We start from the raw sequence: 12,057 nt of genomic DNA on the forward strand, positions 1-12,057 counted from the left end.
TGGTCTCGTGAGGGTTTATAGTGAACTACACCCACAAAGTTCAAATACAAAATATACAATACCTGAATACAAGGCCGGGTTGCCTCCTGGTTAGTGCTATGTTTTTGTTAAGGTCTTTAGCCGGACCGTTACCTGATTTGTGTTTACTGTGGTCTAAGTGGACACTTTCCTGCCGAGTTTCCTCTAAAAGTTGGGTAGTTGATATGCCTCGGCTCCTCTTCTTCCTTCTTGTTAACTATATTTGATGAACCCATACAGTCGGGTGTGAATGCAATTTTACCCTTATAATTTCTCACATACACCAAGTGGTTAACAAGTCGAGCACACCCACTTTTGCTTTTGGTTGAGTAACCCAACTTTGATCGAAAGTGTGCTGAACATTTCCCTACTGAGGTCCCGGAGTAAGCTCGGTAGTTGAGGTGGTGTGTGCCCCCCTTCTTCCTTGTAGTTGACATATCAATAGAAACAATATAGGCCCATTTCACCATGTTCTGTTTATTGAATCCAACTTTCTTTTCCTTGAACTTGAACCATTCCCCCCAACTTTGTTTATTGGTGTGATTATTATAAGAGAACAATTGGGATTCACCTGGGCTACTTCAATCACATGCTCTTCAAAGGTCGATATGCCTTCAACCAGGTTTAAACTTTCAACTTCATGCCCCAAAGTATCTGAACTCTCTCCCTCTACATCACCATAATCATCAAACTCAACCACTGCACTCAATAGCTCTTCAGTAATTGATAGAGTCGGTGTGGTATGAGTCTCTAAAACATCGTCTTCAACTTCGTTCTCTAAAAGATCAATAGTATCCTCATTTATCACCTCATCATCAGCCACATCACCAATAGCCAACTTCTCTCGCTCTCGTTTTATTTTGACTACTTCTTCTAATAGTTGACTCATCAGTTCATCTTGGGCCGCATTAGACATTTCTTGAAGCTCTAACCTTTGATTTATAGCCTTATTCTGAGATTCTTGATCTCTCTTCATTTCCTTCAGGAAATCCATAACGTCTTTCATAGACTCTTCATTGTTACAAGAGGAATCTTCTTGATTTTGCTGATAATTCCTTTGATAAGTACCACCATGATTATAATATTGAGTGACTTCTTCGTATATAGGTTGGAGGTACTCATCATAATAGTAGTCCTCCTCTTCTCGGTAGCTGATAAAAGTTGGCGTCTCAGGTCCATCAATATCATATTCACTTGACTCGTAGTAGCTTTGAGGGTTTCGTGAAGATGGTTCAGCATATGAATGTGGATTGTCCGAATAATCATCCTCCACAACCTTATATCCTTCATGTGGGTCATAAATCCAACTCCACGTCATCTTGAGTTACCTACATACATGAGACACACAAATACCTCGTGTAAAATCAAACGAAATAAAAAAAACTAAAACTAAATTAAGCTAATTTAAACGAAACTAAACTAGCACTAAGCGCGTTGAGTCCCCAGCAACGGCGCCATTTTGACGTAGGTTGTCGTGGTCTACTCAAAAACAATTAATTAAGACTTAAATACCTATAAACTAGTACAGGTAAGTAAGGTCGTCTCCACAGGGACTCAAGGAAAGTGCTAATTTTAATATGACTAAATTAATTAATTAACTACGGCGGACAGACGATGTCAAGCGGAAAGATTTAATTAAAACTTAATTATTACTTAAAAAATTTGCAAACAATATTAATGATAACATTCATTCTAGGTTCGGTTAATGTGATATTCAACTTAATCCCAGATTCCCTTGATTACGCAGTAATTATTAAACCTAATAGTTTGATTGTGATGTCAAACGATACCCTAACCGAATTGATGACACAATTGAACTCGGTTTACCTAATTACCAACTTATGTCTATTAAAACCAATGAAGAAACAATATTTGATGATAACTAATCAATGACACAAGAGCTCAAACCCTAAATGTTGATGAACACAACCAAACAAATAATGCATCAGTTAATAATCCCAAACACAAGTTATTTAAATAATCAATCAATAATTAAGCAAGACCAAAGCAATAACTCAATCAAGCTAATAAACCTTAAGTATTAGAATCTGGTCAGAAGTTAAAATACACAAAAACCTAGCCTAGAATGAATAAAGAACTTAGCCAAGCATTGACATATCGATTATATCACTTATCTTAATAAACAAACAAACCCGAGATGAACCGGAAGCCTTGGAATGATGGAAGATCGTCCTAAGCAACCTTTCTTGCCTCTGGAAGTCGTCTCTCACCGAATGGGGAGGTTAAAGGGTTTATATAAGGCAAAACCTAAATTTTTGGCCAACTTAAGCATCTTCGTGTATCGCGAAGATGTCCAGGCATGCTTCTTCGCGTATCGCGAAGGACAAAATAGTCGGTTCCAGATTCTGCAGCTTCGCGTATCGCGAAGCTGCCCTTCTTTGCATCTTCGCGTATCGCGAAGATGTAAAACTTCATATTTTCATTTTTATTTTCTTGAATGCCTTGTAGCGTGCACGTCCAATCTCTCACTTCTCTATCTTCGTTCCAAGCTTGTAAATATCCTTGTTAAGCTCCATAGCCTCCAATGTCCTGAAACACGTAAACAATACTTGAAGTACCAATGTTCATTCATTTATTTACCTAAATATAACTAATTAATATATAATAATAACTAACTTTTACCCAACCATCAATAACATACTTTTAAAAGACAATGTCATTGATCCAGACATGGCTGAAGTTGAATAAGTCAAAACAGTCATAAGACTCATGAATGAAGATTTGGATTCAATAAATCAAAAGGCTCAAGAAGAAGATGATGAAATTCCTCAAGAAGTGCTTTAAGAACTGATTAAAATGAAGGAGAAAGAAGCAGAAGATGTAAGAATGAGGAAGGAGGTAGATGATGCTATTAAAGCTACACTGGAGGCTCTGAAAGCAAAACATAATGATGATGAACAAGAGCCTGTACAAACTGAGCCATTGGTAATTGAGCCTGTGCAAACTGAACATGAACCCACACCATCTGAGCCAATCATATCTGAGCCTGAAAATGAAGAACCTGAACCAGAAACACCTAAGGAACAAGAGCTCAGCTTGGGTACAGTAAATCAAGAACAGGATGAGACAATTGAAGTATCCGCAAGCACCATGGTGAAGTTAGTAATTATGAGAACCCTAACAAACATTCTAAACTAACCAGAAGGGCATCATCGTGAGATTATGTCAGCTGGCAAGAAGGCCCAAAAGACTTCATCGAACTAAGCAGTAAAATGCAAAAAGAACCAGTGGTTGAAGAACTAGTTGAGACCACTGAGCCTGTCATTAATGAAGTCACTAAAGAGAATGATGACATTTCTGTAAAAGAACTTGTGGTTGAAGAGATCTTTAATGAAGAACCTAAAACTCACACGGATAAACCTATAATCACAGAGACTGTTGGCGATGAAGTGCAGAAGACTGTAAACGAAGAACCAATCATCACTAAGCCAACAAAACCCGAAACTGAAGCTGAGGGTGGAGTAAAAAGGAAGGAGACAACTGAAATGGAACCTCCTAAGGATAAAAGACAAAAATTTGTTTATAAAAGAAGACTGACAAAATCCAAGTTTATATTCAAGTCTCCTGAACCTGAAATTGAAGAACCAATAATTGGGGCACTTCACAATCTGGATGAACAGTTTGATGAAAATGAGGATGAAGAAGGATCGAAAGATGTTGAGAAGGAGAATCAAGATAAAGCTTATTTGATAAGTCTTGACTATGACTTGAAATATCTCCAAAGATTATCAAAAGAAGAAATTGCCAAAGAAGCTGAAGGATGGAAGAAGAGGAAATCAAAAAGAGAATTTCTAATAAAGGGTGGTCACAAGCCTGCATTTCTAAACTTGAAATCATTTGATGCTATTGAAAAAATATACAAGAGAGCTCTTATGGATGACATTGCTAATTTTGTTGAAAAGACAAACAAAAGAAAGAGAACAAGTGATGATGCTGAGTATGAGTCTGTAAAGGTTAAGCCTAAAGATATCCAATTTTTGCAAGTCCATGGATTTGAATACAACTCATTGATCAAGCTTTCCCTGGAAGAATTGAAAAGAAAAGTGCAAAATGTTAAAGACACTCACAAAAGTAAAAAGAGTTATGCTGATCTTGAAAGAGTAAAGAAGTTGAAGGAGCAGATGGAGAAGGAGAGGGTGGAAACTGAAAGGAAGGAAGCTGAAGCCAGAGAGTGGTTCAAAGACCCAAACAGAGTCCAGACTTTAAAAGGCATATTAATGAACAAAGGCATGACTGAGGAGGAGTTTGACAAAATGCCTCATTCCCAACTCCTGGACATATACCACAGAGAACAAAGATTATACATGGAGACTGAGAGAAAATTGCAGGAGGACAAGAGAAGAATGGAAGAGTTAGTAAGGGCTGAGATGATGAGTGCGTTACACAAGAAAGGTATTAATATAGGAAGACTGATGACTCAAACTGATGAAACTATAAAGAGATGGTATGTAGAGGAAGGTCTTCACAAAACAAAGAAGACTCAGTAAGGAAGGACAAGTAGAACACCCTTAAGGTCTAAGATTGTGAGGCCTGAGCAACCAAGGAACTTAAATCTGCCCACACATCTCTACTTTGATAAAAGATCCAAGACCTTAATGGTGATCACTGAAGATCAAGAAGAAACTCTAATCATTTTCAGGGATGATTTGGGAAATTTTAGTAAAGAACAACTGACAAAGATGGCTAAATTGAAACAATATTACAATCAAATCAAAAGCCAGCCATCTGGACAACAAAGGAATGACCTCTCAAAATTCATTAAGGAACAATCAAAGAGAGGGTTTCCATTCCTAAATCAAAAGAAAATAATAATATACAGCCAAGTTGAGAAGGAGAGAAGGAGAAAAAGGGTCAATGAAGTTCACACTCTTGAACTCTCTCTGTTTGATACCAACAAAAGGAAAACCCAAGCAAGCAGCTCACATGGTAAAAGAAAGACTTTAAAGGAGTGCTTAGCAATGAGGCAGGAGATGCTTGAACCAAATTCAGTTGTGCAGTAAAATCAAAATATCACTTATATCACTTAAAACAAGCACAATGACTCAGTATCCTTGAGGAATAAATTGGGAATAACAATTGTCGTAAACTTGTATGACAACGACCTCCAATTCATGCATCCTCAAGATCTTCAGGATATAGTAGATGCAGAGTTTCCCCTCAAATCACAAGATGCTGTAGAACTAAACATGATCAAACAAAAGGCCGCCCTTGTCATTCTAAGGAAAGAAAAAGCTGACACAAGGAGCAGGAGGAGGAGATAGCAGAATAGATACTCAATGATGATTAATTTAATTCTGTTTATCTTTGTAATTTTTGTTTCAGTTGTATTTTGAAATGTAAAAAATGATGTGTAATGCCCAAGAGGCAGAATTCCTATTTATGTAATGAAATGTCTTGTTCATAAATAATTTATCCTTGATATCTGATACATGTGTAACTCTATGCAGGTGTGTTTTGGTGCATCTGAGCTTATTCTAATCTAGGGAGAGATTGTTGGGTCGGATTTTTTATAAGGAAGATTGAAATATTCTCAACCTCCTCAGGAAACTGCTAAGTATGGACTTCGAGCAAGCCTAGACTATCGAGCATGGTTTTACTACCTCGAGTAAGGTCTTCGGAACCATTTGTGGTTGATTATTCTAAGTGTTAAGGCTTCGAGCAAGCTACACTTCAACGAGCAAGAGTATTCTTCTATCGAGCATGGATTGCCAATCGAGCAAACAGCTTGATCATACAAGTTTCAACAAAGTGTTACGAGAACAGGATGGTCGAGCACATGGGGACAAGCATGGATGCAATAAGAAGATGTCATGTTTTCAAAGCAAGGACTACGAGCATAGTTCAGTTCCCCGAGCAAGATTTAGATCCGAGCATGCTAAAGATTGTTCAATAAGTCTAAGGACAAGACTGAAGACATCAAGAAGAATGAGCTTGCTCGATGAACTAGTTCGTGCAAAGCAAGGATTGGTCAAGAGGAATGAAGCTTGCTGGAGGAGAATATCTTCACTGAAGATATTCTAAGTAAAGTATGCTCGAAGACACTCATCAAGCATACCTAGCATACGATTTTCAGGCGAAATATAGCTGATAAAATGAATTTTTATAAATTAATAAATCATTAAATAAATTCCAGAAATATTTTTATAAAAATCTACATATTTTAATTGATAAGTAGTTAAATTTTCATAATTTAATGATTAACGGTTAATTAATTATGCTAATCTGAATATTAAACAAATTCAGTTTTTATAACAACCGGAAAATTCACGACTAGTGAACCTGCGGGAAAATCAAAACACCAAGAGTGATCAAAAATCATATTTTTGGACTAATTAAGTAAAAATGAACTTTTCTATGAGAAACCAGGACAATCCGGGTGGATTGTGCGCGTTTCTTCTCAAATCAAACTGAATAAACGGAAACGGGCCCCGTGGCTAATCCGAGACCCTGATAGGTGATTCTTCTTTATAACTTAATCATTTTGTTAACCAATACAATTACTCAAGCTTATTTCCCCATAACTTTCTTCTGAACACGTAAACGAGTAACTTGGCCCAGCTGGGAAAATGGGAATCTGAGCCAAGTTCGATTTTGAGTATTAGACATTGAACATCACAACCTAAGCTTATTGCCACTCTCTGGGCATTCCAACTATACCCAGATTAGTTATACAGCCCAGTTTAGTATTGAGATTATAATAATATTAAAGTATTAATATTATTATAATATTGATTATAGGAACTACTGATAGCGGACCGAACAAACCACGAACCGATACAGTACCGAATATCTACTAAACCGTGAGTTTCATGACCCCACTCTTAAACTGTTTTACGAACTTTTGGGGTGAAAAGCATGTTTGCTTATAATCTATTACTTATCTGAAACATGTGATGATGTGAATTATCTAAGTGCTAACACACGAAAGTCCCCACGATCACAGTGATTAACTTCGAGCCGGTGGCTTGTGAATAGTACTATTGTTTTGACAAACCCAAACGGAGCCGGCACGGTTTTCCGAGACACCAAAACCGTTTGCACCTGACCATAATTTTTACGAACCAACTATGTAGTGTTAGACATAGCTACCGGGGCATGTTGTGGGCGGAAAGGGGCTATAGTGGTTGATTGAGCGTGGGAAATGGAGGCACGCAACACGAACAGTCCAGGCTTCACTGTAGCTTAGCATAATTACATCACATACATCATTTACATACATACATACTTATCTCATGATTACAAGTGCTGACTTGTGGAATACTCATTACTGATTTCTTGAAACTCGTGAAACTCACCAACTCTAGTAGTTGACCCGTTTTAAACTGCTTTTCAGGTGTACCTAAATCGGAGTAATTTGGTGATCTGTTACTTGCCTGAAGTGTGTGGTAGATGCTATGTGAATAGAAGCAAGGGTGTTAGTAGTAAGAACGTTTAGTTAACGAACTAGTTTTGTTCGTATCGCCTAGACTGTAAAACAATGATAGAACGAAGTAATGTAATATATTGTAAATTAGTTTGTAATGTTTCTTTATAAACAATGTGTTGATATCAGAGGTATCTGTTACATTCCCGTTTTACGCTTCCGCATTGTGCTAGTCAGGGTGTGACAGTTTCCTCGTACCGCCGCTGCCGTCACGAAACCCTAGACATTCCTTTCACTGTTTCATTGAATGATGTATTAAATACAGTGAATCTTTGTCTTTGAATGTGTTCTTATTGACTGTCATTTATTGTTTCGTGTTTGCTATATCACACCTTTGTTCCCATCCGTTGAGTATCCTAATTCCGTCGGGATATTCAATAGGCCTTTGGGTTATTGAGTTTGTGTCTTCTTGTCAACCTTTCTAAGGTTTCACCTGACTCACAGTCCTGACACCACGACCTCCACTGCAATTACCATGTCCCCGATTAGCATTAAAAGCAACTGGAGGGGAACCGGTACCATGAATTGACGAATGGAACTGTTCATATGATTCGGCCTGCGTTATGATATCAGGAAGAGATGGCAGGGGCTTGACGGTGCTAGTGGCAATGGAAAACATCTCAAATCCAGGGCCTAGACCATGGAGAAACAGGTGTGATTTCTAAGCATCTTCAACGGGTTGACCGGCGGTAGTAAGTTGGTCCAGGATGTGCTTGAACCGGCGACCAAAGTCGGCCACGGTAGAGGTACCCTTCGAAATTAGACGCAATTGATCCCGCAGGTTGTGAATCCAATCAAAAGATGTATTATTAAAGGCCTGCTCAAGTGCCTGCTAGATAGAATATGCTGTGGGGAGACCAATGATCGCGCAAGTTCTTAATCCGATCAACAGAACACTAACTTCCCCTAAAACTTCTTCGGATTTATAAGCATAACAGCTTTTTGATCATCAATCTGCCACAAAAGATATTCAGGGTTGGGGGTGCATTTATCACCATCAATGATCTCAGCAGAGGGTGGATCAGAACCATTAATATATGCACTCAGATTTTGCACATTGAACACCGGAAGCATTTGGTTTTCCCAATAGAGGTAATTTGTGGGAGTGAGTTTTAGGCTATCATGTGCATGATGGAGTTCATAGGTGCAGAAATATTAGGGCCAGAAGAGGAGGCCATGGACAAGATGAAACTGAAAGGAAGTCGAAGGGGAGGGGGGAAATACGGGAGAAGAAAGTGAGGAAGATAGACTGGCTCTATACCATGTGGATAGATTGAATTGGAATGCCTCACAATATGGAGGTTTACATCTATATATACACAGATACAAAACAACATACAATAAATAAAGGGAAAATGAATAGACATAATGAATAAAGGGAAAACGAGTGGACAAGAATTAAGACACGTTAATAAAAATGATTATCGGCTAACAAGAGATAGAACAAGAAGACAATTAATTCCTCCTACAAGATTTAGGAATGTTGATGATATATCAGCATTTATGTTTAATATTGTAAAACAAGAACGTTATGTTGAGCCTTTATCTTATAGTAAAGCTGCAAATTCAATTGATAAAGAAAAATGGATTCAATCTATGCAAGAAGAAATGGATTCTTTGTATAAGAATCAGACCTGCAAAATTGTTGATAAGCCCAGGGATCACAAGTTAGTGTCCTGCAAATGGATATAAAAGATAAAGGAAGGCTTAGCTGGTGAGAAACCTAGATATAAGGCTAGATTGGTGGCTAAAGGATTCACACAGAGATATGGTGTGGATTATAGTGAAATCTTCTCTCCAATGGCACGACACACATGTATAAGGGTGATACTTGCATTAACTGCTTCAAAAGGGTTTGAACTAGAGCAGATATATGTTAAAACAACTTTTCTTCATGGTAACTTGGAAGAAAAGGTCTATATGAATCAACCTCGGGGTTTTGAGGTTGAAGGGGAAAATGGTAAAATGTGCTAATTGTTAAGGTCACTATATGGGCTAAAACAGTCCCCAAGGCAGTGGTACCTAAGGTTTGATGTGTATATGATATCTTGTGGTTTAAACAGAAGCAAGTATGATAGTTGTGTGTATTTCAAAGAGCGTGAGAAGGACAAATATGTGTATCTATTGTTATATGTAGATGACATGTTGGTGGCATGTCAAGACAAGCATATTATTCAAAAAACAAAAGAACTGTTGAAGAAAGAATTTGATATGAAGAAGCTTGGTGAAGCAAAGAAGATCTTGGGTATGGGGATTAACAGAGATAAAGCTCAAGGTTTGTTGTATTTTACTAATACAACTTATATTAAAAAGGTATTATATAACTATGTAATGAAAGATAGCAAGTATGTGGGTACACCGTTGGGACAACATTTCAAATTATATGATATGGGTTCTCCTATATCAGAAGAATATGGACAAGATTCCATATGCCAAGGTGATGGGTAGCTTGTGTACCTTATGGTCTACACAAGGCCTGACATAGGCTATGTAGTGAGTCTTGTTAGTAGGTATGTTTCTAATCTTGGTAAGCCTCACTGGGATGCGGTAAAGTGGATACTTACTTTGGTATCTTAAAGTTACTAAGGAGGTTAGGGTGACCTTTGGAAAAGAATCTTGTGGTGATTGCATTGGCTGACTTTACCAAAGACTTTGATAAAGGCAGATTAATAACTGAATATACATTCAAAGTCTGGGAATCATTGGTTAGTTGGAAGGCATCTCTACAACAAAGTATGTTACACTTACTAAAGCTATAAAAAGCAATTTGACTTAAAGGTTTCATTTATGAACTAAGGGGCATTTTGGTCATTCATGAGGTATTTTGTGATAATCAGGGTGTTGTTTTGTTGACCAGAAATGCTATATATCATGAAAGAACTAAACATATAAATGTTAAGCTTCACTTCATTAGAGATATTGTAAAAGCTAAATAGGTGATAATTCAAGAGGTGGACACTTTAGAGAATGGTGCTGATGTGTTCACTAAAGTTCTACCAGGTTCAAATTTTCAATCTTGTTTAGATCTTCTAAACATATGTTACCTTGATGTTAATGTGGATATTATTAGATACTCATAGCATAAATGCCAAGTGCTCATCGTAATTATAGTTTTTGGATGCAGAGTGTTAAGTGAACAAAACTTCAGGGGGTGTTATTGTCAAGATGGAAGATCGTCGTTAATGACTGATAATGAACAATTATAAAAGGGGGTGAAATTAGGTTTAGGGTTTCACTTTTCGTTTGATCAATTCCTTGTAAATTCTTTCTGTAATCGTTAAATCATTTGATTCGAGTTAATAGAGTTTTTATTTCGTTTATTCTTGATTCAATTATCGATCCAATTTCACAGCAGTTGGTATGTAGATAATTATATGGTTTAATAATTAGTTAACAAATAAGTAAATAATTTTTATTGTTGATACGCCCGTGAGCCGGTGACACCAAATGGGATTACGCCTTTCCTCTTGTGATATGTTTTCTTGTTTGGTGCTAATATGTGGCTGGCTTTCACACCCAAATTTATAACCATACATAACACATACCATTAAGCGGAGGTACGGATTAAAAAAATGGTATTTCAAACTCGTATGTTGGCTAGGTTAGTTCAAATATGTATGGGCCAGTAGACGATGACCGGGAGCAGGAATCCCATCTATATGGCAGATATCACATACCATAAGGTTTTTTTTACGTACTCTGTATGTTTTTTTTTCAATATGAGTGTCATTGTGCTTTCTATTCCTGAAGAAACACTAGATCAAACTGGGTAGTCCGATCGGGTATTTCCCAAGATGTGAGTATACTGAAGTACTAAGAACATATCCAAGCTGATGCCTACAAAACAAAACACCGTTGAGTCTCGTTACGGGAAGAATAGAGTGGGGGGTCTTCCCGTAACCACCCTCCGGTGTGAGAATAAGTATCGTACTTTGAACGGAGTAAAGTTGGACTCAATATGTAATTGCTTAAGGCTTAAGAGTATATCTCAATACCTTGAAGAGATGGTCTTCGTATTTATAGCCGAAGGGGGAAGGAAGGTGATTGGTGGAGTTGTCGTTATCACGTTATTCCCTCCCTACCTAAACGGACACGTGTCGGTCGTTTATTGGATGTGACAGCCTAGACCCGTTTATGGTGTAGCCTTTATCTGTGCACGTCGTGGGATGGCCATTACGTGTCCAGGTGTCTTCTTTCCATTGGCCGATGTCGTATCAGGAGATTTTGAGTGGATCTTCTAGAAGTAGTTTGTTACAACTGCTCTTCCATATCACGTGGTGGATCATACGTGTGATGAGTCCCTTGAGTTTGTTTATGGTTTCCTTCCACGGATGCTCGCGTGACCATCCGCGGGTTATGACGGAGTTCCACGAAGTGTCTTGGATTGTGGATGGCTTTACCAGTCCACTTATTCCTTGTGCGGATGTCTTTTGGCGATCCGCGGGTTGGTTGATGGATCCATGGGATGCGGAAGTCTTTGACGATCCGCGAGTCGGATAAGGGATCCGTGGGTAGCCTTGCTACCCTCCCTCTATAAGCCCCCCAGTCCATTGTTGTTTCCGAGAGTCGATGTCGCCGGTGGAATTATGGACTTC

The 12,057-nt window shown here is 38.0% G+C and overlaps 1 protein-coding gene across 1 annotated transcript; it reads left to right on the forward strand.

Annotated features, from left to right (window-relative positions):
* Positions 1-8,830: 8,830 nt before the first annotated feature.
* Positions 8,831-9,910, forward strand: LOC143608321 (uncharacterized). The gene is made up of 3 exons (XM_077083382.1): positions 8,831-9,129; positions 9,526-9,737; positions 9,801-9,910. The coding sequence occupies exons 1-3, from the start codon at positions 8,831-8,833 to the stop codon at positions 9,908-9,910; spliced, it is 621 nt and encodes a 206-aa protein (XP_076939497.1).
* Positions 9,911-12,057: the final 2,147 nt, after the last annotated feature.

The sequence above is a fragment of the Bidens hawaiensis genome, unplaced genomic scaffold, assembly GCF_021521415.1.
Source record: "Bidens hawaiensis isolate Kalapana, Puna unplaced genomic scaffold, B.hawaiensis_p1.1 tig00002153_1, whole genome shotgun sequence".
Lineage (NCBI taxonomy): Eukaryota > Viridiplantae > Streptophyta > Magnoliopsida > Asterales > Asteraceae > Bidens > Bidens hawaiensis.

Bases quoted from the DNA above. Each gene is read 5' to 3' on its own strand.
- LOC143608321 (XM_077083382.1), top strand. From the start codon at position 8,831: ATGAATAAAGGGAAAACGAGTGGACAAGAATTAAGACACGTTAATAAA. The intron at 9,130-9,525 runs GTTAGTGTCCTG...TGGTTTAAACAG, and splicing joins GATAAGCCCAGGGATCACAA to AAGCAAGTATGATAGTTGTG. The intron at 9,738-9,800 runs GTTTGTTGTATT...ATGTAATGAAAG, and splicing joins TAACAGAGATAAAGCTCAAG to ATAGCAAGTATGTGGGTACA.